The 27,994-nt window shown below is 46.9% G+C and overlaps 1 protein-coding gene across 1 annotated transcript in view; it reads left to right on the forward strand.

Annotated features, from left to right (window-relative positions):
* Window positions 1-27,994, forward strand: part of LOC147688938 (pituitary tumor-transforming gene 1 protein-interacting protein-like) — a 199,861-nt gene that overhangs the window by 125,424 nt on the left and 46,443 nt on the right. The window contains exon 6 of the mRNA XM_086941836.1: window positions 21,913-21,959. Coding sequence (XP_086797962.1) covers window positions 21,913-21,959 — 47 coding nt within the window. The remainder of the gene's footprint in view (window positions 1-21,912; window positions 21,960-27,994) is intronic.

The following is a 27,994-nucleotide window of genomic DNA, read 5'->3' on the forward strand; positions in this document are numbered from 1 at the left end:
GTGTGCTCTTACTTCCTTACGCTGTCCTTATCAGAAAGGGCAGAATCAGTGCCAGGGTTGTTTAATATGGAACCTTTTCCCGTATTGGCCACTTAGACTTTATTGTCCCTCCTAGTTCGCCTCACTGCTTGTGTTCGAGAGACCAGATTTGCATGGGAGACGAGACCTTGTATAATGGACAGAATAGATAACAGGGGTATACTGGCACTCTGGGATGAAGAGTGGTGAATTACAGCGCGAAGAGCAGGATTGAGCACCCAAAGCTATAGGGGTTGAGTTGGTAAAAAACATTATTTTTCTTTTCTTTTTTTTTCTTTTTTTAATTTCAAATACTTTTATTGAGGTATTTACAAGGTACAGTACACAGGGGTGCAAGTCTCAGTCCCCTGGGGGGGAAGAAATAGCATTCAAACAGTTATATGCCGGTAGGGTTACATACAGCTTTTTACAAGGGCGTGCATATTACATTCGTGTGCCCCGTGTGTGGCATTACCGGTGGTCTGGGGTGTGCCCCTAGGTGACTCAGAAAGGAGAGTGAGAAAGGAAAGAGTAGATGTAGAGAGAGGACGGAGGAACACTAGTGAGCGTTTTGTTGACTTTGGCTAGGCTTCCCCGCCTGCCGGTCATGGGCGTATTGTGCAGTTGGGGAGGTATTCTAGGGGGGGCTTGTGTGAAACGAACCCTTGAAAGATGCTTTCCCTGTGTCTTTCCAGTTGTTTAGGATCGTCTTGACTGCTGCGGTGAGTAAAAGGTCGATCAGTTCTTTGTCTCCTTTTGATTGAATTGACGGTGCCATGAAGGCTGTGACCAGCCCGTGGAAGTCTAGCTGTATTGAGAGGCCTAGAACGTTGTTTATGAAGTCGCTTATTCTGTTCCAGAATTTCTTGACCTTAGGGCTGTGGAATGTTAGGTGGGCTAGGTCCCCTTTTTGTTTGTTACAGTTCCAGCACGCATCTCTTTTTCTTATCCCTATTTTAGCTAGTTTGGACGGGGTCCAATATGTCTTGTGTAGGAGCCAGCATTTTGTTTGTGCTAAGGTGGTGGTATGATAGTCTCTTTGCCATGAGATTCGCCACCAATTCTTATTGTCGCACAAAATGTAAATGTGCTTGAATGAAGCCAGATGAGTAGAATGAGTGCAATTAGACAATGGTTCTTTTTCTTTAGAAGCACCACATTGACTGCCGGTAGACATGTTGCTGCTCTCCCGCAGGGCGCCTTCTGCAAGGTCAACATGTTACATTTATTAAGATTCACCTAAAAAGGTTGTATGGCTTTCTTCAGGACTGAAGTTAAAGATACTGTGTTAGGTGAATCTTAATGACTGAAACGTAGCGACCTTAGATGCTGGAGTACATCTCATACTCTAAGGACATCATTTTATGCTTTTAACCTTGCCAAAGGTACCCTGAATAACAAGTCTTAAAAACGAATAAGGAAAACTTGAAGGCAATTTTAGTTCAAGATCCCGCTGTACCCCCAAAAAAGAGCTCAGCTAGTCAACAGCGTCTAGCCCAACCAAGTACATTAGATCAGTGCTTCTTTGACCTTTTGTCCGATGACCCTTAGGGATCCACGAGGCCTACTCAAGTAGTCCACAAAAGTTTTACAAAATTAAATAATAATTAAACTAATCAGTTAACATTCATAAAGTGTAAACATATAAGGAAACAACATTAATAATTTGAATATGTTTCTATATGTGAATTATATAAAATATTTTAATATATGATCATATATATGGTGTAGTTTTTGTATTTTTGTGTAGTGTTTTGAGGTCCAAATCATAGAATTTGTTTAGATCGGGTGTCCCTGGCTTCCAATAATGACTCAGTGGGGGTCCTCGCATTCCAGTAATGATTCAGTGATGGTCCACAGAAGTTAAAAGGTTAAGAACCATTGCATTAGATGGTTTGGATGAGGACCCAAGGATGAAGCATGCCCCAAGTAAAACTGGTGCGTGCGGGTCCTTTTTAACATCCAACTAGGTATTCACCTCCCTAAATGGATCAAAAAGGGGGACTAGAGAGGTTAAGTCATAGGAGGCATTAGCGGTTTTACAAGATACTTGACCTTTAAACTATTCCTCAGCGATCCCTTTCTGATCAACAGCTATATCTGTGATTTTGTTGAAACCGGATTAAAACGAGCATTTGCAATGCAATAGGTCTCGCATTTACGAGAGTTTGAGCTATTGGCATTGTAAATGACAATGCTTTTTATTTATGTGTTGTTTTTAAACAGATCAATAAAAGGCATTTTCATTTACAATGCCAATAGCTTAACTCTTGCAAGACCTATTGCATTGCAAATGCGTGCTATAATTTGTTTTTTAAATGTTAGGAGAGAGCGTGTCCTGCCTGCAACAGCAGGCAGGACAAAGCTATTTGAGAAAATAGTGCTCGGAGGCTGTGATTAAAGTGCACCGAGTAACAACACACGTAACGTGGGGTGCTGCCATGGGAGGATACAAAATGAGACAAGGCGGTACTAAGGAGGGACAACTAAGCTTTTTGACCAATGAACAGCCACAGTTTACAGTGGACAATGATCCAAGCCAATGAAAAAATATGGGCGGAGAGTGGGCGGGGCTTCAAGTCCCTACCCCAATACAGCATGCCTCGCAGAGCAGCACATGCGCTGCCCAGGCTCGACCTAAAAAATAAAACAATACAGGTACAAAAAATAAGACTGGTTCCACAGTCATCCAGTACAATAAAGAATATCCTAAAAAGTGCCTGAAATCCCTTCAAAGTATTAAAAGGGGATTGTTGACAAAAAACAGTAACCACAGAGTTTTTGCGAATTCACAGCGCTGGAAATGGTGCAATCTTTTTAGGTACGTTGTAGACTAAATTCTCTATTTAAGGAGTCATTTCAATGGGGGGTGAACCGCCACCAAGACATCAGTGGCAGTCTGTCCTACATCCTTGGAATCTGTCCGGCTGCCAGATTACAATACTGGTGGTTGGAGTTCTGGGGATCGGGTGTGGGACCTCCGCCTTCGACAGCATCCAAGATACCGTCGGGCGGCAGTGGGATTCCTAACCCTACAATGGGGATTAGGATATTCCTTTCCGACTGCCTTTTCATGGCATTCCCACGCCTTGAAAAGGCAGCTGGATAAGGATTTTGGGGACCCTAAGAAGGGGAGGTTCTGAATGGGATGTCATTCCTCAACTTTTGGTCCTGACGAAAACCTGTGATTTACCTTCATGGTTGAAACATGTAGACCATTCACATAGATACTCATGGTCATAATCACCTACTAGTATCTTTTCACCTTTTTTAATATTGTCCAGTAGCCCTCTAATAAAATGTTTTCAGTTGGTCATACCAGGACAATTTTTAACATCACTTTTTACACTTTACACTAAAAAAAACCCAGCACCACTGTAGTTCAGGTGTCGCAGCACACCCTGATGGCACTCGGCCGTCAGGGTGGACCCCAATGATGAAGCATGTCACCAACCAGGTTGGTGAGTGAGGGGTTTTTATTAAAGGAAAATTTTCCTTTTTTCAATTGACATCCCATTCAGAACCTCTCCTTGAGGTAACGGTGGTGATACTCCTCCCTTTGTTTTTCTATAATTCAGTCCAGGGTACTGGGAGTATTTTTTCCTTCCACTCTTGTGTGGAAAAATCCCTTGCTCTCTCCTTTTGTTTACTTATGACCCTAAGAAGGGCCCTGTACCCCGTGGGCCACTGCCCACATGGTGCATGGATGTAGTGCTCCTCCACACATCCATGGACCGTGTGCCAGGCACCACATGGTGCATGGATGTTCACAAACTGCCTTTTTCCACTGTGGCTTGTGCTGCAGCTCTTTTCCTGGGCTGCAGCATATGCTGAAGTAGGAAAAGGCAGTTTTTGACCGCCTACACAGTGGTCTAATCATTATATGGTGGGTGGGACTGCCGATTCCTTGTCGGCTAGTCTCCTTCCTGCTGTAATGGCAGTCAGTCGTCTATCTGCCCACTCGCCATCATAATTAGGCCCTCAGAGTTTGAAGGACAGGGTACTGAGTTTAAAACATGGCCAAGTACTCTGTCCGGCAAACCAAAAGTTCACCACCCTGTTAGACATGGCATCTTTGACGTGGTTTCCCCCTATCTTTTTGCCTCTACCTCCTGTATATTTGATGCTGTGCTGGATTTCGTTTTTGCTGGTTTAGATGCTTTGGGCACTGTGCCACTGCTGTTCAGGGTCAAAATGCAAGTGCTCCCTGTGTAAATTGTTATTGTGATTGGTTATCCATGATTGGCATATTTGTGTCGCCAAGAAGTCCCTAGTAAAGTGCACTGTGTGTGCCAGGGCTGGTGGTAACAAATGCTACTAGTGGGCCTACAGCACTGATTGTGCCAGCCACATGAGTAGCCCTAAAATGGTTCTCAGGCCTGCCACCGCAGTGCCTGTGTGCAGTCCGTGAACTGCCATGTCCTCCTGGTCAATGTCCCCACTGCCCAGGCCTAACCCTTCCCTTTCTGTACACATTGGTCACCCCTATGGAAGGCCCAAGGTACCCTCTTGGGCAGGGTGCAGTGTATGTGAAAGGTAGAGCATGTACTAGTGCAGGTGACATGCTCTGGTAGTGAATTACAGCCATTTTCGTTTTTCACTATTGTATGGCTATCTTGCCCCATAGGCTATCATGGGGAATGCTGGCTACAGTGGCTACCAGCCTATCTTCTCAAAAACAAGTGTGTAGAGGGTCAAGAGGGGAAATAATTTAACGACCTGTCAACTCATGCCCCTTACAACAACGTGAAAAACACAAAGAGAGAAGACCAGGTCAAAGATGGTGTAGTGTCCTGGGTAGTGTGCGGCAATCACACGGGCACATGTGTGAAAAAGAGTAAAGAGTCCTACTGGGCTATAGAAGTCCCATCAGACCACCCAAATGGCGGTATATCATCATATGGGGATCAGTAATCGCTCCAGACGTCGCCTGAACCATCTCATGGCGGAGCATAAGTGAAGAGCGACAAATATAGCCACAGTAGTGCTCAAAAATTATAATATAAAAAATTGTGGAAAAAATGCAGTGCTATTGAAAAGGTGCTATCTAAAATTGGCTACCTAGATTAGAGAAATTGCTGATGATGATTAGTCTAGGTGTCAAGATTAAAAACACGCCTAGTAGTGTGATTGCCGCACACTACCCAGGACACTACACCATCTTTGACCTGGTCTTCTCTCTTTGTGTTTTTCTACCAGCCTATCTTCCCATAGGAGCAAGATAGGACATAAAAGTCTAATATCCCTGAACTCAGAATTTAATAACACATCTTTTAGGAAAGGTGTTTTTTAAATCCTGTGTTTTAGAACAGCACTTTTAGAAAGTTGCTGTTCTCTTGTCTGACCTTCCTGTGTGCCTTGGCCTGTTTGTGAATTGACTGCCTGGTTTGTGAGGGGCAGGGGCTGGATGGCTCCCAGAGTCTGAGTGGGCCATCCCTGGGCTGAATAGCTCCATCTGCATCTAGAGTGGTGGGCGGGGGTAGCACCTGGGCCTGAATAGGGCTGTGCCCGCCTTTCCCAATGCTGGCTCCACCTCCTGCTGAGCGGCTGATGACCCCGCCCTTCTCTCTGAAAGGAAAGGAGAGGCCAGGAAAACCAAGTGCTCAAGGAACACCCAGAACTGGTTCAGACCGGGCTCAGAGCCCTCCTTCACAAAGGGAACAAAGACTTTTAGGGGTATAAGTACAGGACCCCAGACTACAGAAAATTAGATCATCCTGGAATCAAAAAGGAACCTCTGCCAAGGAGAAAGCTGGAAGACTGAAGAAGAAGGACTGCCCTGCTGTGTGATGCTGGACTGACCTGCAGTTGCTTTGCTGCCTAGGAGAGGGGAAGGACTTTGTTGTTGCTTTGTCCCCTGACTTGAAGGAATCTCCAAGGGCCTGTTGTGAGCTGGCTCCCTGTTTTGAAGTCCCAGGAACAAAAGGACTTCACCCCAGCTTCCCTGAACTCTGCTGAGAGAGCTCTGTCCTTCCTAGAGTGCTTGAGCCAGTTGTGGGGCCTCTGGAAGTGGTACCTGTGTTGGGATGCTGGAAACCAAGATTTGAGAGACTTTGCTCCAGAAAATTTATTGCATCGCTCGATTGCTGAGCGCACCACCGTCGGTGCGAGGAAATTCCCGCCACCGCGAAGGTCGAGATCGTCGCAGCGCCTCTTGCAGCTGCCAGAGACTTCGCACCCTTCGCTAGCGGGAAAAATATCATTGCTGCAAGTATTGTCGCAGAGCCTGTCATCACTGGGTGAGATCGTCGCACCGCCGCTTTGCGAGCTGTTTAATGTCGATGCGAACATCATCGAAGAGACATCGCTCGAGGGGCCGCAAGAGGAGAAGATCGTCGCTAAGCCCTGGAGATTGTCTCATCGTGCCTTTGCGAGAGAAAACGTCCTACGGAGCCTACGCACCGGAATCCATACAAGACATCGCCTTCCTCCCCATATAGACCGGATTCGTCACAACACGTCCACTGCTGCAGCTGGGCTGTCGCTATCGCCTCCCCAGGGTCTCAGGAGTAACGCATCGCTTGTTTTCTACCGCTACAGCTTCTGTGCTTGGAACTTTTTATCGCCAACAAAGGTATTGTGGCTTAAACGTGAGGCAACTATGGATCATTTTATCGCTAACCTTAAGAACACTTTGCAACCATATTCTTGAACTGTGTATGTTGGATTTTTGTTGTTTTGGTCTTGTGTAGTTTAGATTAAATACCTTCATTTTTCTAAACTGTTGTGGAGTCAGTTTGTGGTGTTTTCACTGTGTTACTGTGAGTGTTGGTACAAGTACTTTATACATTGCCTTTAATAAGCCTGACTGCTTGTGCCAAGCTACCAAGGGGGTGAGCATAGGTTATCTAAATAGTGTTTCCCCCTTACCCTGACTAGAAGCAAGGGTCCCTATTTGGACAGTGGTACCTACCTCTACCAACTAGAGACCTCCAGTTCTAACACACCACATCTAGAGTCATTGGGAATTTTCCACATCGGTACACCCACTGGCTCTGCTGTCAAACGTACTCAGAGTAAGAACATCAGACTGCCTGCCCTATTTAGAGCGGACAGACTGATGTTTTTTTCTGTCCAACCCCACCAAGAATATCCTGTGAATACCAGACCAAAAAAAATAAAATATTACCCCCGCACCTTGGTATAAAATTGCCAGAGTTTGTGGATAATATACTTCCAGAGTATTGGGATAATTGTTTTATTCTATTTTAGTAACAAACTCCACATTTGGGAGTTTGTTTTTGAAAAAAAAGTGTGTTTAAATGCTGCCTGAAAGGCAGTGGTGATGCACCAACCTTTCAGTACCTTCAGAGCAACCACCATGACAGCTGTTCAATGGCCCAGATCCTTGTACTGGGGTGAATGTAAGACATTGATCTACATTCTGTCCATCATATTGTTTTTTGTAATTTTCTCCCTGGCTGTTCAACTGCAGGCATAAAGATCTCAGCTGTGCTCTGAATATGGCAGGCCTCATTCGGCCGGCTTCATTCGGCCAGGGTGGAAGTCGCAATGTATTCTGTACCCTGGCTGGCCGTCCATGCCGAAGCTTGGCCCTAATTGTGAATTGAAAACTTAATGTCAGAGTTAGAATGTTAAATCCACATGTAAAGCGTTCTTCTTTTTTAAAAGGATTTTTTTTTATAAGAGAAAACACAAATGCACACGGAATCCTTGAATGCTAGAAGTTTCATTCACTGATATCCATGTACTGTATGAAAGAAGACCTTAACGTGCATGCATTTGTTTCTCATAAAATCGTTTCAATTTCCCATAGTTTTCCGAAGTTTTATTGACCATTTCAAAGGATACATTTGATCCAAAAGCAATTTTACGTTCTAGATGAAGTACATTATTTTTAACATTATAATGTTTAATAATATACCCATTGTTTACATTTTTTAAAAAATATGTTTCTTTTTATTAACATTCACATTATATGATGTACACAATTATGAATCAGTAGGTTAATTAAATTTTTCTTTATGAACTACACATTATTTCTATTGGAAAACCACTGCTTGTACTTGTTGCCACCGCTTTGAAGTTTGGAGTTTGGAGTTACAAAAAAATTGGCTGGAACCCCATCATATAATTAACTCTCAATTAGTCTAGAAACATTCAGCAATACCAGTGGGCTGGTAATCATTAGCAGTAAAATTAAAAAGATGTTAACAGGTGGATTTGGGCGAATATATTCTGTACTGAACTGAATCATCTGACTATTGGGATAAATCAGCTCTGCTTTAATGTTTCAGTGATTCTTGAAGGAAGCCTGCATGGTAGCGGTCTTTACCGAACATCGTCTCTATGTTTAGTGACGCTTTTGAAAAAATATTGACCATACGAATATCATATTGGTTTTTTTTTACTGATGTATGCTCTTGATGAAAAATGTTATCTTCATATGGCTAAAATAGTTGTGTAAAAGTAGAGGAGCCTTATAAGGTCTGCAGATAATGCAACATCCTGTTTTTTTAAACACTATTTAAAACATGTGACCATAAAAGAGTGAAGAAATCTGCGTCAAAATATGCATATTGTACTTAAAATGAATGTAGTAGATATATTGTTGGATAAGTTCAATAAAACACCATAGCAACATGCGGAAACTTGTAGTGGAAGGCCCAGTACATGTTAGAGCTCTATGGCTCTCCTAAACATTGAGCAGGTTGAACTTTTTGCTTGTTTTGTAATAAAAAGTATCACCCCTGAAAACGTAATCAAAGGACAGTATTGTACATATTGCTTAAATGCACAAACAAATGTTTTGGCCATTTATTTTAAACAGACATAATGTAAAAAATGAAGCTGGGTATACTTCATGCAAAAACAAGGCAATTGAAGTCTTGACATATGTACTCCACAAATTCTCCTTACACACCGCTCCCCCGCGTATGCTAAATGATTCAAATTGAGGCTTCCTGGTGAAACAGGGCATTAATACCGTTTACGCATTCTGTACCTATCGTTGGAAGTATTCATTGGTAAAACATACAAGTATTACTTAATGATAAACTTTTGCATGCAACAAAAATCTGAACAGTATTGGGTGTATGTTTTGTTGTATTTCAAAAGCCAATCCCTGGACATCAAGCCCTATTCATTGCCCAGAGGCAGTTAGAAAGAACAATGCTTGATTGATGTATGGTATATTGAAACCCCAAAATGAACTGGCTACAGAACATGTCACAATTTCAAACCAAGCGAAGTTCTTCAATGTTAATAACAAGGTTGGAAGTCCAGAGAAAAGAAAACTATACAGATTGGTATGTGTTTTGTAATCGTGCCCCCTGAAGACACTATTTCCAGAAGGAAGATGTATTTAAAGCAGCAAAGCGTATGTGAAATGTATTTAAAGAATCTAGGACAATGAAGCGGGAGGATAAATAGAAAAAATGCCTTGCCAGAGCGGACAGAAAGCAGCATAAATAAAAGCTGCATCACTCTGTGTCGAAAAACACTGGAGGGCTTTCTCACCAACCCTCATCCTGTGTGGGAATGGCGTTTCTCCAAATGATATGAATAGAGAATCCAGATTTAATTAAAGACGGGAAGGCTAACGTTGTGCATTAACATTTTAATTGCCACTCCTGCAGCACCTTTAAAGAACTTACAAACAATAAAAACACTATGTAAAATTACAATTCCTTAGTCCATGAATATTCCCCTCATAGAACACTCTACCTCTTTTACATGTGATGAAACTCTTCAACTTTATTTTTCTTAATCTTCTCTGTGAAACTGCTCAGCTCCTTTTCTTCTTTCTTCTTTCCTCGCCAAGCATCTAAGAACAATAAATAAGTAAACGTCTCTATTTACATATACATAACTTTTATACCCGTGAATATTCAAGTACTTTACGAAAATTTCTTATTTTGCACAAACATAACTTTTTTCCCACCGTTCCCCTTTTTTCCCACCTTTCCCCTTTTTTATTACTACAAGGAAAGTGGTGGGTGGGATAATGTTTGCCTCTCTGTCTTTAATACAATTTTGAATCTCTATTCATATCATGACTCGCCATTTCATTACAAGACTGGAGGCTACCATACTGCACGTTGAAAACCCTTTTATACCACAATAGCCACAAAGGTCAAAAGAGAAACTGATCAATGTTTGTTCTGCTACACGAGTGGTGAAAGTGTCCAATTATGCAATGTTGGTGAAGAATGTGAATGGTGGAACAAGAGGAGTGTCGCCTTGATTAAAAAGATGGACTGTCAGAAGGAGGTGGATAGTGCTTTCGCAAGAGTACCTACTTGAAGCACAATTATTTCTGGGGATTGGTGGATTGGAAACGAGTGTGGAATTGTTAATTCGGATGAAGAACAGGTTGCTAGATCGGCGCTACATAGTTGTGAGAGTGGAAATGGCGTGGTCCTGGCAGGTAGGGAGTTCACTAAAACTGTTCATGATCTGAGTGCGGATGCAAATATTCATGTTGTTCATAAACTGGTTCACATTTCCTCAAGGAGGGTACGTATTAGAACTACAATCTGTGCCAGGCACTTGCAGGACTATGTTCTGAACTAATGCTTAGATGATATTATATTGTTAAAGTTGTCAAATTCACCTGCAGTACTATGTTCTGAACTAATATATTGTCATGGTGTCAAATTTTGCTGTGCTATTTCACAACTGTTGTTGTATATACCCACAAGACTTTTACTGTGCTATTTCACAATACTTGTTGCTATATAAATACAGGACCTTTACATTGTCCTCTGCTATTTATTTAAATCGTTAACAATCCTATTTTGTTTAGTTTGAGATTTCATATGTGGTTTACTATTTGGATTTTTGTTGTGTTCTGCTGTGGAATATTCATCCAGGGTTCCGGTTGAGTGTTCCAGATCTCAACTGTTGCTGTGGGATCTTAGGCAGTCAACAGGGGTTACAGTGTGCTGTTCATGTACTTCATCAAATAAACTATTCTGCAAGGTTATGGACTCCTGACCATCTTTGTGGACTTAGTAATAACTCCTATCAATTGGCCCTACTTCCTGTAACTCTCTACTCACTCTACCTTGAAGCTTACATATACACAGGATTATAGTGCTCAATTGTGAATTGTATCAGCCATTAATAGATTGTAATAGCTTGTATTAGCTGCTACTGCTCTTTATTTTTCTCCACTATTTACATTAGCACAGTTTTTGTACCACCTGCCAAGCAATAGTCTCTTAGAAAACCTTTCCATGAATCACTCTTCCAATTGAGTTTACTTTTTTAGATAACAGATTTTATTGTCAGGCTGCACATACGATGCAGGGCCCTTGTACTCCAGGGACAGCTGCAGGTTAAATAACATTACAGTATCTGAAAGGCAATCGACATTTTTGGTTGCAAGCACAAACGTTCTAGTGTATAACCAAGCAATGCATAATAACCCTGTCCCTCCCCCCTCCCCACAGCCCCAACCACCCCAACTCCCTCCCCCAGAGTCGCAAAATCAACCAAGTTCTACCCACACGTAACGGTGGAAACACAGGAAAAATAGAATAGCTGTATATGCTCACTCGCTCCCAGGCCCCAACGCCCCTCACTCCAGTACAACCCGCCCACATTATCCCACCCCAGGAAGATCCTCCAGCTCCAAAAGGGGTTTAAGCCACAGACCCCTATAGTCGGCCCAGCGCTTCCAGATTTTGTAATGTTTCAGCGGACACCCCCTGGCCACAAAGATCGGCTGCTCCAATCCCATTCAAAAATCTAACCCCCTTTTCCAGACGGCTAATGACGGGCTTTGAATCTTTCCACCCTTTAGCAATGTCTCTCTTGGCCAATGTAACGCCAAGTAGCATCAAATGCCTTTTGTACAGATTGCCCCCCACCCCTTCCATTATGTGCAGCAGGGCAAACTGTGGCGTACGTGGGACTACCCATCCCAATACCTCAGCTAAACTGGCTGGGCCCCTTTCCAGAACCTATCAAGGGATCCACAATAAACAGACTGTATGTAAAAACGTCCCGTCCTCCCTGTTGCAGCGGAGGCACTCCAGTTAGGCAATCAGTCCCGCCCGCCAAAGCCGAACCCTGGTAAAATATACTCTGTAAGTATTTAAATTGGATGAGACGGACACGCATTGCTATGGCTGCATCCTCCTCCCATACCTCCAAATCTCCCATGAACACTTACGCTTCCAATGGGTTACACTCGGGGAGAGACTCCAAACTTTCCAGGCTGGGGGACAGTGTATGCCGGAACTGGAGGTATCTGGGCTGAAGAACTGGGAACGGGGCATACCAAATTCTGCAGAAAGATCTTGAAAGGACTAAAGCGTCATACCCCTCAGTACATCTCCCAGGGTAGCAATGCCTATGTTGTCTCATCACTCAAAGCCTTGTAGTGTCGCAAGACTAGGCAGCCGCCAATTGTTCCGCAGGGGGGTATCTCCAGTCAGGGTGTTCCACCACCCCATCCGGTACAGGGCCTGCCGCCAGATGCGAAACACCACCTGTGTGGCGGCAGGTAATGCACTCCGTATGAACGCAGTGTATAGAATAGTGTGGAGGGTATGGGACCCCATGAGATAGCGTTCCATGGCATACGCCGGATCCCACCTGTCACCATACCACCACTCGTTCATGACAAGAAGGTGGGAGGATTGGTAGTAGGAAAAGATATCCGATGTCACCAACCCTCCACAATAAGTGGAGAGGAAGCATGTGCGTAATGCCACACGCACCGCTCCGCCCCCCCACAGAAACTGCCCTAGGACGCGGTTCACTAGCCGGAACCACCCGGGCGGTATTGGATAGAGTGATTTTACAGCTGATCTAGCAGACGGGGGAGTGCCACCATTTTAAAAATTGACGATCTTCCATAGATAGTAAGCGGCATGCGTGCCCAGGTCTTTAGGTTTGCCCGAACTCGCTCCGACACCGGCACCAGGTTCCGCTCCCAGGAGACAGCCAGGACCTCTGACAGAAAACCCTCCAGATACTTGAGACCCCCCCACCGTTACTTGAAGTGAAGATGCCCAATTACCCACTCGTGTCCACTCCCCCAGCACCCATATGGACTTGCGAGGGTTCATGTAGAGCCCTGATGACTCCCTGATGACTCCCCGATGATCTGCATGATCCGCAGGAGACGCAGCCCGACCTATTGAGATCCGTAAGAAAAAAGAGGACATCGTCTGCATATAATGCAATCCTGTCGGATGGCCCCTGTGCCCACTCAAACCCGCTCAATTGCACATCCATGCGCACCCACGCTGCCAACAGCTCCATAGCCAGGGCAAATAGATAGGGCGAGAGGGGGCATCCCTGCCGGGTGCCGCTCCAAATGGGAAAACTGGATGAGATCGCTCCCGCTACTCAAACCGAGGCCGTCAAATCGGTGTAGAGAAGACGCAAATAGGACAGGAATCGAGGCCCAAGGTTAAGCCGAGGAAGTAGCGCTAACAGATAGCTCCAGCTCAGCGAGTCAAACTCCCTGTCTATGTTGGTAAGCAGAAGCGCAGCCTGTTTCCCAGTACGCCGGATCGCCTCCACCGCCACATGCTCCCGTCGAATATCCCGTCGAATATTGTGCCTAGTCACCCTTTGGGGCATAAAGCAGGTCTGATGCGGGTGTACTAGCGCTGAGATATGAGGGAGAAGCCAGTTGGCCAACGCCTTGGCCAAAACTTTGGCCTCGACATTTAATAGTGATATCGGGCGGTAGGAGGCATGATGTTCCGGGGGTCGGTCCGGCTTATGAAATGCCACTACCTCTGCATTTCTCCAGTCCGGGGGGAGTCTGCCCCGTCCCTGGCCTCCTCCAAAGCCGCCCAATAGTGAGGGGCTAACTGTAAATTATATTTCTTGAAAAACTCGGGGGAATCCATTTGGACCGGGGGTTTTCCCGAGTTGAGCTTGCCCAGGGCCGTGCCCAGTTCCTCATCCGACAGGGGGAGCTCCAACCGATCTCGCACCTCATGTGACACAGATTTAGGAGGTAAATCTGCTATAAACTTATCCACCATATATTCTGGTAGGCACTCCTTCGGGGCATATAAGGTAGCATAGTACGCGGCGAAGCTCTCGGCCAACTCCCTTGGAACCGTAAGAGGGGCACCCGCGTCGTCGAGTATCCGTGGTAAAGTCTGCGCATGGAAGGCCCCATGACAGAGCCGATGCAACATTTTGCCAGACTTATCTCCCCACTGACATATTCTTCTGCGCGTTGCGAGCCAGATCTGTCACGCCTCATCAAGTACAAGGGCCGCGTAGGACTGTTGCGCTAGGATTAGCTGACCCACCCCCTGACCCTCACCCGCCACGCATCCCTGGCGCTCCAGCTCCTCAATCTCCGCCTCGGGCACACTAGATCCGCACAATGCTTCTTTCGGGCCGCCGCACACCAAGCAATATCTACCCTCCGTAGCGTGGGTTTCAGTGCTTCCCATAGCGTCCCGGCACTAGAGACGGAGCCCACATTCCTGACCAAGTAATCAGCCATTGCCTCACTCATATGCCCCCCATAGTCTTTCTGTTGCAGGTGCCACACTGAGAGGCGCCAACGGAATGGCTGTCTCCCCCTGCCTATCCGGAGATCAATGGAAATAGGTGAGTGATCCGAGAGTCCGCGCAGGAGAATCTCCGCCGACTCCACTCTTCCCGCATTGCCCTAGGGACAAAGATGTAATCCAACTTGGAAAAGGATTTATGAACTACAGAGAGAAATGTGTACTCCCGACTATCCCCGTGTAGGCGCCGTCATGTGTCCACCCAATCCAACCCCACCAACATGTCCCGTAGTTTTGTAGAATGGCCAACACCGGACCTCCCCCAGGCCTGTACCTGTGTTTAGTGATATCTAGAACATCATTCCAGTCTCCTCCCACTGCCAATAGCGCATCAGGAATTTCTGCCCAGATCGCAAATAGTTTCTCAACCAGCGACCACTGCAAGGGCGGCGGAGCATAGATGCAGCCCAACACCAGAGGGTCCTCCCCGACCATACCCCTAATAAACAGATATCGCCCCTGTGTGTCGGCCCATTGCTTTGAATGAATGTAGGGAATTCTACGAAGCAGTAGGATGACCAACCCCCTGGAACCTTTCGCAAAGCCTGCATGAAAGACTTGTTGAAAACCATAGCGCTGCAAGCACAGGGCCTTAGTACCTAACAGGTGAGTTTCTTGTAGCAAAAGTATGTCAGACCCCGCTCTTTTCGCTTGACGTAACACCGCTCCCCTCTTAATTTTGTTTAATACTCCATGCACATTCCAGCTGAGAATACGGAGGTTACCGAGGGACCCTGAGACATTATCCGTGCTGTTCACCATCAGGAAACTGCCATGGTTACCGCACCAGCATCGGGCCGTGCTGGCGTGAACAGAACAAGTGTAGGGAACCTCTTGCGGTTGTACGACTCATGCCCAACAAAAACAAGCCCCCACCCCAACAACTGACCCACTCCATACCTCAAAACTGTTGAAGTACCTGTTGCGGCAAGGTTGACACCCGACCCCCAATGCGGGCCCAAGGTCATCCATGCCAATGGATCCCCACCCTAAAGCCCATAACTCCCAGGCTCACCCCCCCACAAGTACCAGACTGAAGAGGAATCAGCCCATAATGCAACTCCCTCCATCCAAAGACAGCAGACATAGACGTAAGGCCCCTAGGAGGAACCACCAGACATTATTCTAATATCAGGAAACAAAAGTCAAGGGTCTACTGTTTGTTGCTCAGGAGCCGGGGCCCCCCGGGTCAAAGCCCCGCAGGATGCAGAGCGCCATCGGGATCGCCAGGTCCCCCTCCGACGCGATCCTCTGGAGGATTTAAATTGTGGCTCACTCATAGAGGAGTCCGAGTCCAGCTCTGGCGGTGTGTGTGCTCGCACCTTGATTGTTTCATCAGTCCACTTGAAGACTCCCTCCGGAGTATCAAAGAAATGGGTGCTGGATTGGAACACCACCCGCAGGCTGGCCGGAAACAGCAAGGCATAAGGGAGCTTGAGGTCCCTGAGACGACCTTGGCGGCCAGGAACGACTGACGCTGCTGCTGTACTAGGCGTGTATAATCCGGGAAAATCAAAATGCGCCGGTTCTCATATAGCAGGGGTTCCTTTGCTCTGGCCTGTTTCAGTATGGCATCGCGGTCATGGTAATTCACAAGTTTTGCAATCACCGGCTGCGGACGGGCCCCAACCGGAGGTTTCTGCATAAGCGCTCTGTGGGCCCCCTCTATCACGAAACACCAGGACATAGCGTCAGGGGGGCAACCAGCTTTCCAGCCACTGAGTTAAGAAGCTCTCCATATTGCCCTTCTCGCAGCCCTCCGGAAAACCGGCAAAGCGCAGGTTGTTCCGCTGCGCCCGCCACTCCGCATCCTCGGCCACCTGATGCTTCAGGGCTGTGACGTCGTCCTCCACCCACGAGATCCGGGTCTCAGCCTCTATAATGTGGGATACTGCATTCTATAGGTCTGGACGCAGTAGCATGACATCTGAACCCACTGCGCCAATCTTGGCGTCCAACATGTCCCGTGAAAGAGTGATTGCCGCCATCAGTGCTGCATTGTCCGGCACAGGCTCCTGCTGCCCCCCCCGCTGCTCCTGTCCCGCCGCCAAGACCAGTAAATTTATCAATGGGCCCATGTTTTGTAGCTCCACTATTGCCCTTGTCCCTCGTCATGTCCACTTGTAGCAGGCCACCCACTGACGCGGCTCAAGTCTGGCACACTGTCCCCGCCGGTTCTCACGCAGCGCAAACACCCCCAAGTCCAACTCCGGCTGCTCTCCACAGGAAGGCACCCTCGAACCAGGGCCCGCAATCCACCTGTCGTGTGCCAGCACCCCCGACAGTCTTGCCAGGCACACCCCGTTCCATGCACCTGTCGCTCCACTAGGATTTCACCAGCGCCCGTATGGGGCCGCAGGACACCGCACCAGCCCAGTATGGGGCCAGTATGGGGCCGCAGGACAACGCAACAACTCCACCCCAACCATCGTGGAAAACGACGACCCCAACACCGCAGTCCGAACCCTGCATAGATGGATCTCGGACAGCACCAACACCATAGCCCCCCTCAAGAAAAACAATACCCGTGCCAAGAAAGCCAGATGGTTTACCACCGAACTTCGAGAGTCCAGGCGCACATGCCGCCGCCTTGAAAAGGCCTGGAGAAACACCAAATCCATAGAAGCCCACAACAACTTCAGAGCCGCCACCAACGCCCACCATCAACTCATCAGAGAAACGAGGAAAAAAGCGATTGAAGACAGAATCTCCACCCACGCACACAACAGCAAGGAACTCTTCAGCATCATCAAGGAGTTCGCCCAACCCACCAGCGAGTCTAGCGACATCCCTCCCTCACAAGACCTCTGCGACAAACTCAGCATCTTTTTCCACCACAAAATCAAGAGCATCTACGACAACTTCGACGAAGACAACCAACACACTGAACCCTCACCAACCACCCCGACACCCGGAAACCAGCAATTGATGACTGGACAGCCCTCACCACCGAAGACACACTGAAGACAATGAAGTCAATCCACTCAGGGGCCCCCACGGACCCCTGCCCCCACCACATCTTCAACAGAGCCGCCAACACCATCGCACCCATGCTCCGCCAAACCATCAACCGCTCCCTGGCGACCGCCTCGTTCCCCGACGACTGGAAACACGCCGAGGTTAACCCCCTCCTAAAGAAACCCTCAGCGGACCCCACCGACCTCAAAAACTACAGACCCATCTCCCTGCTCCCGTTCCCAGCGAAAGTCATCGAGAAAGCCATCAAAAGCCAACTCGCCACATTCATTGAAGAACACAACATACTCGACTCCTCCCAATCCGGCTTCAGAAAAAAACACAGTACTGAAACCGCCCTCCTCGCCGCAACAGACGACATCCGCACCTTACTGGACAAAGGAGAATTAGTAGCCCTCATCCTCCTCGACCTATCAGCGGCGTTCGACACAGTCTCCCACCGCACCCTAATACGCAGACTCTACGATGCAAGAATCCAGGACAAGGCCCTCGACTGGATCTGCTCCTTCCTCTCCGGCAGGACGCAGCGGGTCAGACTCCCCACTTTTCTCTCGGACACCACACCGATCACCTGCGGAGTCCCCCAGGGCTCCTCCCTCAGCCCGACGCTCTTCAACGTCTACATGGCTCCACTTGCCCCCATCGTCAGAACCTACGGACTCAACATCGTGTCATATGCAGACGACACCCAGCTCATCCTCTCCCTATCCAACGAGCCCAACACCCCCAGACGCAACTTTCGAGAAGGCATGGAAGCCGTCGCCAAATGGATGAAAAACAGCTGCCTTCAACTAAACCCCAACAAAACAGAAGTACTCATCATGGGCCCAAACCCAGACGCCTGGAGCGACACCTGGTGGCCCACCGCCCTCGGAAACCCGCCAACCCCCACAGACCACGCACGCAACCTGGGAATCATCCTGGACTCCGAGCTCAAAATGGACCGCCAGATCAACTCTGTCTCATCTTCCTGCTTCCACACCCTCCACCTCCTTCGTAAGACCTTCAAATGGATCCCCCTCGAACACCGAAAGACAGTCACTCACGCCCTGGTCACCAGCAGACTCGACTATGGCAACGCACTCTACGCCGGAATAAACAAAAACCTCATCCGCAAGCTACAGAACATCCAGAACGCCGCCGCAAGACTGGTCCTCAACCTGCCAAAACACTGCAACATCTCCCAGCACCTGCGCACACTCCACTGACTCCCCGTCGAGGCGAGAATCACCTTTAAGATGCTCACCCACACACACAAGGCCCTCCACGGCACCGGACCAGCATACCTGAACAGCCGACTCAAATTCCACGCACCCCAAAGGACCCTACGATCAGCCCAGCTTTCCTACGCCGTGGTCCCCCGCACCAGAAAGACCAGATCGGGAGGCCGCTCCTTCTCCCTTCTCGCGGCCAAAGCATGGAACGCCCTTCCGCTCCACCTCAGACAGACAACATCGCTCCCCATCTTCGCAAGAAACCTCAAAACCTGGCTCTTCGACAGACCCCCTCCTTGATGGAATGGAACCTGCACCCTCCCACCCCCCCCACCCCTAGCGCCTTGAGACCCTTACAGGTGAGTAGTCGCGCTTTAACAAACTCCTGATTGATTGATTGAGCCCCTCCACCACTCTCCTCACCTGTGCGGCCCGATTCAGCTGGCCCAGGGCGTCCTCCAGGCCACCGCCCCCGCAAGGCTGCCTCGTGGCCCCACCAGGCCCCACGATCACCGCCCTGAAGCCACCGGGCCCGGCGGGCACCCCGCAGGTCCAGCCAGCCAGAGAGGCCTCTATCACCAACGCCGCTGAGACCACCAGGTTCCGCCACTCAGCTTCTAATGTCCGCCGCCACGGGTAGCGCCAAGCCCATCAGCTAGTAGCCGTGGAGGCCTCCCCGACCCGCTGCCGATCCGCAGAGAGGTCTCAAGACCAGGGGAGAGGGGAGGGGTGCCCGTCTCTCCGGAGCCCCTGACCGTCCAAGTCGGTGTGATGTGTTCCGGTGCCCGCCTCGGGCCGCTCCGCGCCAAACGGATCACAGGATCCCCCAGAGGGCCCGATATGCCAGGCCATTGCGGAGTCCACTGCCTCGGGCACTCACAGAGCGGAGCAGCAGGCACAGAGCCGTCGGCCCTTCACTCTCGTTGGGTGCTCCAAAATGTACTCCCCGGCTACCCCGCTCCGCACTAGGCCGCACCTCACAGGAATCCCGGCTACAGCATCCAGTCCCACCAGGCAGCCAACGGACCGAAGAGGTGTCGTGGCCGGCCGCAGGTGCACTGCCATCCCCCCGGAAACTGCAGAGGCACAAAGGAAAGTCTTGGAGAAGCCTCACTGCAAGGGGACATGCCGGCCGGCGGAGCCACATGCCGGCCGGCGGAGCCCGCCGTTACAGGCCCCAGACTTTGCCTTCGCTGTCCAGAGTCCACCACGCGGCGGGACCTGCAACCGTCTCCGCCTCGGGCCGCTTTGCTCCAGTAGGATCACAGGCGACCCCGAGGGCCGATATGCCCCCGACCTCCGTCAGCTAGGCCCACTGCCTCGGGAACCCACAGGGTGGAGCGCCGGTCGCCGATCCGTTGGTCTAGCGCACTCTCAGGGAGCACCAAAATCCACTCCCTGGCTCCACTACTCAATATCAGGCCGCACCACGCGGGGACCTCAGCTCCGACCCCCGGTCCTACCAGGCTCCAAAAACACTGGTGGATCGTTGTGGCAGGCCACAGGTACATCAATGTCACCCTCTGGGCTGCAGATTCGTAGCGGGAGTCAGGGTATTTACAGGATGATGATCGGGCTGGACGGAGCACAGCTAAAACACGTCCGCCATGCTGGCTCATCTAGCCATTCCCACCCCCCCCCCCCCCCCTTCCAATTTAGTTTTGCATCATACGCTGTTGAATTTGGTGTCCCACAATAAGTTATTTCAGAACCATCAGAATGAAAGTTGCATTGTACAGAAAATGGAATCCTGGACTTGATAGTCAACATGATCTCTTAAGTGACAATAGCCTGGCTCTCGCAAATGGGAAACAACTGGTGATGTTTGCCCGAGGCCCTGTCTTTTTAGGTCACTGCATTACCACTGATAAATCTAGTAGGCCACACCTACTTTTGTGGTATGTTCTAGGCCTGGGCGGAATTCTCTGCTTAGTGACCTAAAAACTACACTGTGCTATGTGGAGGTACGCCATCGGTGGAGTTTGTTAGGTAGTGTGCGTTGATTTTTAGCCCTGGGTGTTTGGTCCACGATGAAAAATCAATGCGAATGGCACCATGTGCAGCGCAAAGAGGGCACTGCTTCTTTCTGTCACTCTAGTAGATACTCTACTTGAGCAGCAGTTTCCTCAATGCGAATGGATTTTTCTCAGCTCGATTGGTTGTGACCATCCGCGACTGCCCGTGTTGAGAAATCTCTGTGAGAAGTGGTCTTGCGTCCGAATTTCCTCGCTTTTGCTCACCAACTTAACATTGGCGAGGGTGAGCGAGCAAAAAACTCAGATCCGCAAGTTTTTCGCAACTCCGCGTGCTCTACGGAGTGCGGAAAACTCTGCGAATGGAGCACAATTCACCGCCCACGCCTAGTATATTCTCGATAAGGTAGTTATCTTTAGCTACTACAAAAAGTCGAAATTAACTCAAAGATGGGCCATATGCAGTGCTTAATTTGTAAAAGAATGTGTACATGTGCCCAAAGCTCTGCTCCAAAGCCCACAGCTGATGCTGTTAAATGTCAGCTCTCTAAATACCAAGGTTGCTTAGTCTTCAATTCCACCTCGTGCCTTATTTAATACATTACCAAACACAATGCCCCATTTAACTCACTCTTGCAGATTCCTTGTTTCTCGCTTTGTGGCGGCTTTTGCGTCTTTCTCTTCCTCCTCATTATCCCTTTGTGTGTTTTTCTTTTACTTGCTCTCGAGAAATGTCCGATCAGGAAAAATAAGTGCCAATTCTCGAAATGGGTGCCGGTGGTCCCCACCAACAACCACAAGCTCAAATTAAGCACTGGCCATACGTAACCTTTATGACCTGAGCTTCACAAAAGCCTCCAACAAGCATGACATGATATACTAAATCTTTTGCTTTGGAACGTGTATTTTATTTAGAAGTTTCTATACAGGAAATACGTTAGACATTTTTAGGTCTATGTCTTGCCTGTTTAATTTAAGATTGATTCATTCGTGAGGATTGATCGAGGATTAATATTTGTGGTAAAAACCTCGAAGTATGGGCAAAATAATGATTTTTTAAATGTTAACCCAAACGGTATTCATTGTTACAATTTATGCTTGTTAGTGCATTATTGATGGGATCATTGTAGGCACATTTCATACTCTGAAATGGCAGTGAATGTTTTTGAAGGTATTTGATGCACTAGTAAAATGTATTTATGTTTTGTATAGGAAAAGTGAGAGGAAAGTAAAGGCTGATGACATCCGCAAAAAATATGGTAAGTTGAACTCCAATTTCACTTAGTGCATTATGTAATACATTGTAATATCTGATACATCCGAAAATGTGTCAAATCAAGTACATGTATTGAAGGAGACAGTCTTATGAGCAGAATTTCAAGGTTTAGATGAGAGAGCGTTGAGACTGAAAGAAACCATTTGTGATTGAGAGACTCATAGACGCGTGTGAGGGAATGTGAAAGCGGGGAAGGACATGGCAATATCAGATGAGGCAGTTGACCCAAACATAAATCCATACCTAAAAGTAAGAAACAAGCTGTGCACAGGACCGCATTCCACCAGACAAACCCAACCCCCCATGTTAAAATAAACAATAAATAGTGATTAATGCAAACGCATTTTTATCTCAATAAACATATTGCATGATACTTAATCGAACGACAATTATTGAAAACTGCTCTCCTAAATTTGAATGTATTACTTTTTGGGGTTTTAATTTATGTCACCATTAGACAACATGGGGCCATGCTTGAGACACACATTTGTTAATGTTTTGCTAGAATCACTTTGCACATATTAAGTATATCACATTAAGACTTGACCTTTTGTGTGTTTTGACGCATGCCCAAGTATACAGTATTTTTCACCTGTGATCACTAACACCACAGCAGACAGTGTACTTCAATGACAGTTAACAAAATACCTTTACTTTACCAAAATACCTTTGCTTTTAGCTTCTCTACATATTTAGGGCTCGCCTATGGGCAGCTTTAGCTGTCTGTTGGCAGGCAGACCTATTGTACCCAATATAGACTTAGAGTGAGTTATGTTCCACCCTTGCTCATAATTCGACCGCTTTCTTGTCTACTTCTCTTCCAGTCTCCTGATTCATTAGCTTTACTCGCTGTTCCTGTGTTTGTCCCACTCAAGGAGCAATTCGGTCTTACCATGTTTTGATTGGATGTTATGAAAGAATCCCCTTTTGACATCGGGCCTTGCATTTCTGTATTAAAAACTAGTTCCTCCAGACCCCACTAGCGCCCTCAACCCCAGGCACTCTAACAGCTGCCCACTGATTCGGTGTACAGTCATCTTTAAATTGTATTGAAAACCTCCAAAGATAACCCTGAGCATATGTGCCTGTGCAGCGGCCATCTTGGAATGATTTTCTGAAAACAAAAGCAATATCATTACAGCATGGCCTGCCTGTGTGTGCATCCATGCACAGGAGCCATCTTTGAGTAATTTCTCTAAATTTCAAGTTTGCCACCCCACGCACCTGCATGTACACACACGGTGGCCAAAACACAGCATTGGCAAGGAAAGATTGATTACCTTTAGCAGTGCTTATTTCCTTTGAATTGTAAAATGAATTACATCGTGCCAGCCATGGAAAAGATCGTGAGCTTTCTAGGCCACAGCGAAACATGTTGGCTGAACATTCTTGCACTCCTACATGTAACGGTAATAAATATATGCATTGGAAATGAAGTACAAATTAATTTTAATAAGAGCAGAAAAGAAAACAATGTTGAAATATTGAACATTTTTAGAAGAGAGTGCTGATTTCTTTCATGTTCTACAGCTGAGAGCTAGGGTTATTTCCAGAAGAGACCAAGGCCCTCCTGTCTCATGAGTTTCTTTACAGTAAGCTTTGGGCAGTTCACTTTTTATGGACAATAATCCGCAATGTGCCCATATAATGTGATTTTATATTTATTTTCAGTGTTACACAACTATTTTTTATTATTGGATTATCATGTTGATTTCCTTGAACCTTTTGATTTCCTTGCCATTTTGTGTTGCATTGTTACCTAAAGTGCTTTAAAGCCCCTTCTGATTTGTGGAGCCTCTGAAGGAGCTCCTGGGTCTACCTAGCTAGGCTGAATGATGAAAAGAAGTTTAACCTAGTCCTGGGAGAACCAGGGGCTACCTTAAACCTCCCTTCACTGCAGTTCCTGTGAATGTTCCACACCTTACAGCCGTGGCCCTGCGCTTGGCTGCTATCTGTTGAATGGTCACAGCAACCGCTATGAAACAAAGGCCTTGGTGTCTCAATGGGATTCACCCCCTTGGTCTCCAAGAGACCTCTATGTGTTTTGTAATTAGGACATTCTGCTCTAATGGGGCAGGAGGTTCACATAGCTGTATAGTCTGCCATAGCGGGCTATAACAGCCATTAAATGCCCACTCGCTTGTTAAAGGCCCTTGCCTTCGGCTCTGATCGTTGACGCTGGAGCGGACTGTTAATGGCCAGCAAAGCCCGCTGCAGCAGCCTATAAAGATATAATAATGAGTTAGCTAACATAGCAGATGTCCAACTCATAATACTTTTTAATTTCTCAGTTCTCACTCAAGCTCTTCAATCACAGAAATAGATGACATAGATTTTTAATGTAAATATATAGATATGACCGAGATAACTCTTTCAAAGCATTATGTTCGCATAATCTTAGCCCGAATTAGGACATGGTTAGCTCTATTAAAAATAATATTGTCTGCGTAGATACATGTGTTCTCTGAACAACTTTATTGTTGAGTGGATTAAATCTCTGTGCAGCTTACTTGGTGTAATTAAAAACATCCAAATGACGGCTCCATGTGAAACTACAATGTTTACCCTATCGTAAATTATATATTTATTTGAAATATTTTGCAAGGCCTCCTCTGAATATCCTAATTATTATACGTTTTATAATAACATTTTTGCTTTTATAGTGGTGTATATTGAAAAATAACCACTGTCCGAATAAAATATTTAATGCTGAAAGAAAAAAAAAACTGAAAAATTATATTACAGAATTGCCTGCCAGACGCATGGCTAAAAGTGGCTTGTTTCCAAATAGTAAAAAAAAATGAGTGGCAGGATGACAAGCACTTTGTTAACCCCGACTGTAGATTAGGCAGATCATGCATCAGATGTCAAGTGGGTGATGCTTTGAAGGGGGTGCACTTTACCTCCTCAACCACTTCATTTAAATGGTAATGACTCACCTGTAATGCTGCATCGCAACTGCCGCTCTTTTCTTCCCGTCGTCCTTTGGGAGGTCTGGAGGTTGTAGAGGATTGGTAGCTGGAGATACACATTCTTCGTAGACGCACACCTTCCATCAGAAGCAAACTTATGACCGTGCAGTGCTTTTTGATGGCGGAAAATAAATGATGCTGTATACACGAGAGACTATAATTTGCGTTTACCAAAACACACAGGTACGTATGAAACGCATGTGGGTTATTTTTAGAAAGCATTTACTTGTTAGAATTCAAAACCTGAAAACTCATTAATATTAATCAATTATCGAATTTTATTCTGTGGCCCTTTTGCACTGCTCGCGACCTCCCACGTGGTGTAATATAAAACAAATCTTAGATCATCATTAATGACCTCGCTAATGATAGTAACAGTGACTTCGCAGATGTTTAATAAAAAAACACAAAACACATGGGATAGCCTGGGTCCATTCCCTAGACACAGCCTAAGCAGTGCATACAGCACATGTTCTGCGGTAACATATATCTGATGCCTTTGACCATGCCAGCTACTACAGGGGCATAGTGCATTCAAGAAATAGAAACCTCGGGCACACCTCTGCAGTGCGCACAGTGAAAAGGCTTCTGCCACACCTTGTGGCCACTCGATAGAGGGACATAGGACATTCACAAATTCTGTATGTACTCCGCACAGACTATGCCTTTGAATGTTACATATGTGTGCATTGTTCATATGGTCAGTGGATTGCTTTGTGAATGGCGTTATTGGTTAGACTGTATGGCTTTGATCAGTGACTTGAAACTTTTATGATTTAGTAGATAAGAATAACTGCCAAAGTGGTTTCTAGGTATTGAATTTAATTTAAAAAACTCCTTCAGTTAAACTTCAAATTAATTTTCCAACTCCAACTACCCAAATACCAGTATATTCGTTTACCCTCTTTTTTTAAAACTAGGAAGCTGTTCACCTAATCAAATAAAGCACTCGCAGCACAGAGACTTGTTTCTCTGTTTTCAAGCCAAGCTTCTCATTGGTCCATCGAGAGTAATTTAGCCATAGCCTGTTTGAAAATGTCCCCACATAAGGTGAACATTGTAGAGCAGATTTTTTACTGGGGGCCAGGTGATAAGTGAAACAAAAGTTCACAGAAAACCCTTTTTAGGTCTCGGCCTGTGTAGGCTGCGCTTGCGCAGTCTCGCTGGCGAGATTTTATGTTTCTAGAGTAGGGGCTTAAACCCGCCCCTCTTCTCCATTGGCTGGCTTCTTAAACGGAGGCCAGCCATTGGAGAAGAGGGGCGTCTGTCCATTTAAGACCCGTCTTTTTCGGATTCGGGGCGCGTTTTTTCATGTTCTTTCTCTCCTCTTCCCATTGGCTGGAATTTTACATTCCAGCCAATGGGAAGAGGAGAGAGAGAAAAACACGCCCCCAGTCGGAAAATGACGGCGCGTTTCTCTGAGGCATTTCTGCTTGACCTCGGAAAAACATGGTGGTGTGGAGTGCTCCTCTAATGGCGAGCGCTCGTTTCTCTGGTATCCCTTGTTACCCATTGTTTCTGAATGAGAGCTACAGGCATACACCATTGAGTTTGAACTAAGGATAAAATTCAAAATTGTAATCGTTACCACGTTACTTAGTCTTTTGCATTGGCACTTGTTGGAAGGCGACAAGCCGCTAAGTCTATAGTTGATTTTATTTAATGGCTTTGTGCAGTGTACTTCGAATAAAGACCCATTTGACACCACAAAAAAAAACATCCGTTCGGGTGTGTCACGTGACCCTGAAATAGACGCATGTAGACCGGAAATGACGAGTATGCTAGCCAGAGGCAGACACAACAAGACAGAGGAGCGGTGCCGGCCACAGCCTCCGGCGCGGAGTGCTGGAGGCGGCGCTGCGGGGTCTCCCAGGGGCGTTGCGGGGACGCGAGTGGCTCGCAGGCTCGAGAGAGGAAACGGAGCGCAGGGGCTGCAGGCGGCTTGGGAAGGAAGGGATGCTTTCGGACATTGTGAGTGGACTGTATCACAACCGGGGGAGGGCGACAGCCAATGGGGAGGGGCTGTCGGTGAGGCGTGCATTCCTCTGCCAATGAGGAGACGAGGACCCATGAGTGTCTGCGGGCAGCAACAAATGACATGAATTTATGGCCCATCTATCTTTCAGCATGTTTGTTTTGAAGCTCTAGAAGGAAGTGAGCCCAACAACATTCAGCTAGTCGCACGCTAGTTACTTTATCCTTAAATCGGCATATTCACTTCTTAATCTACTAATTTAACAAGGAATTTATTCGTCCAGCATCCTTTTACTTTTCAATCCATCAGCGTAACCAGTCGTTTATTGTCCGGCCTTTTGAGGCCTCATCTATTCCTCAGTGTTTCCCATACACAGTGATTTATCTCTGCATCCACCAGAGCCCCCTCCCAATCGTTAATCATCTCGCCTATAAGAAACTATTTCACCTCCTTTCTTGACATGAACGCGTAGGTTCACTACGTGTTTACAGAATCATCTGTTTACCCGCCTGCCCTTACGTCCTCCATTCCCTTCTCATAAATTAACACATCAAACTTTCGAACTATAAATACCTGTTGAGGTCAACTCATTCTAATAGGCCAGAAACTCCTCGATTTATCCCTGCGTGTGTATGTATGCTCTTTCATTAGTTTCGCTTCATGTTAATGGATCCAGCCGTCTGCCCATGTGCCCATCCAATCACTGATTGTCCTGCCACACATTTCCATATCCATGCAGCGCAAACCAGTCTCACCCACATCTGTTGGTTAATTTGTCTATTAGTCTGTCATTTTATTCGTCTGCCCATATATTTCATTTGCTTCTTTGTGGAATTGCTTGCTGTTGTCTGTATCAGTGCACTCATTGATATGTCCATAGGTGTCCTCCTTCTTGCACCAGTGCGTTCATTAATTTTGCTTGGGTGGTTGCCGGTTTGTTTGCGTGCTCCTTGATTGATTTTGTTGTGTGTGTGTGGCTCTGTGTGTGTGTGTGGCTCTGTGTGTGTGTGTGTGTGTGTGTGTGTGTGTAGCTCTCTGTGTGTGTGTGTGGCTCTGTCTGTGTGTGTGTGT

The sequence above is a fragment of the Lissotriton vulgaris genome, chromosome 10 (genome assembly GCF_964263255.1).
Source record: "Lissotriton vulgaris chromosome 10, aLisVul1.2, whole genome shotgun sequence".
Lineage (NCBI taxonomy): Eukaryota > Metazoa > Chordata > Amphibia > Caudata > Salamandridae > Lissotriton > Lissotriton vulgaris.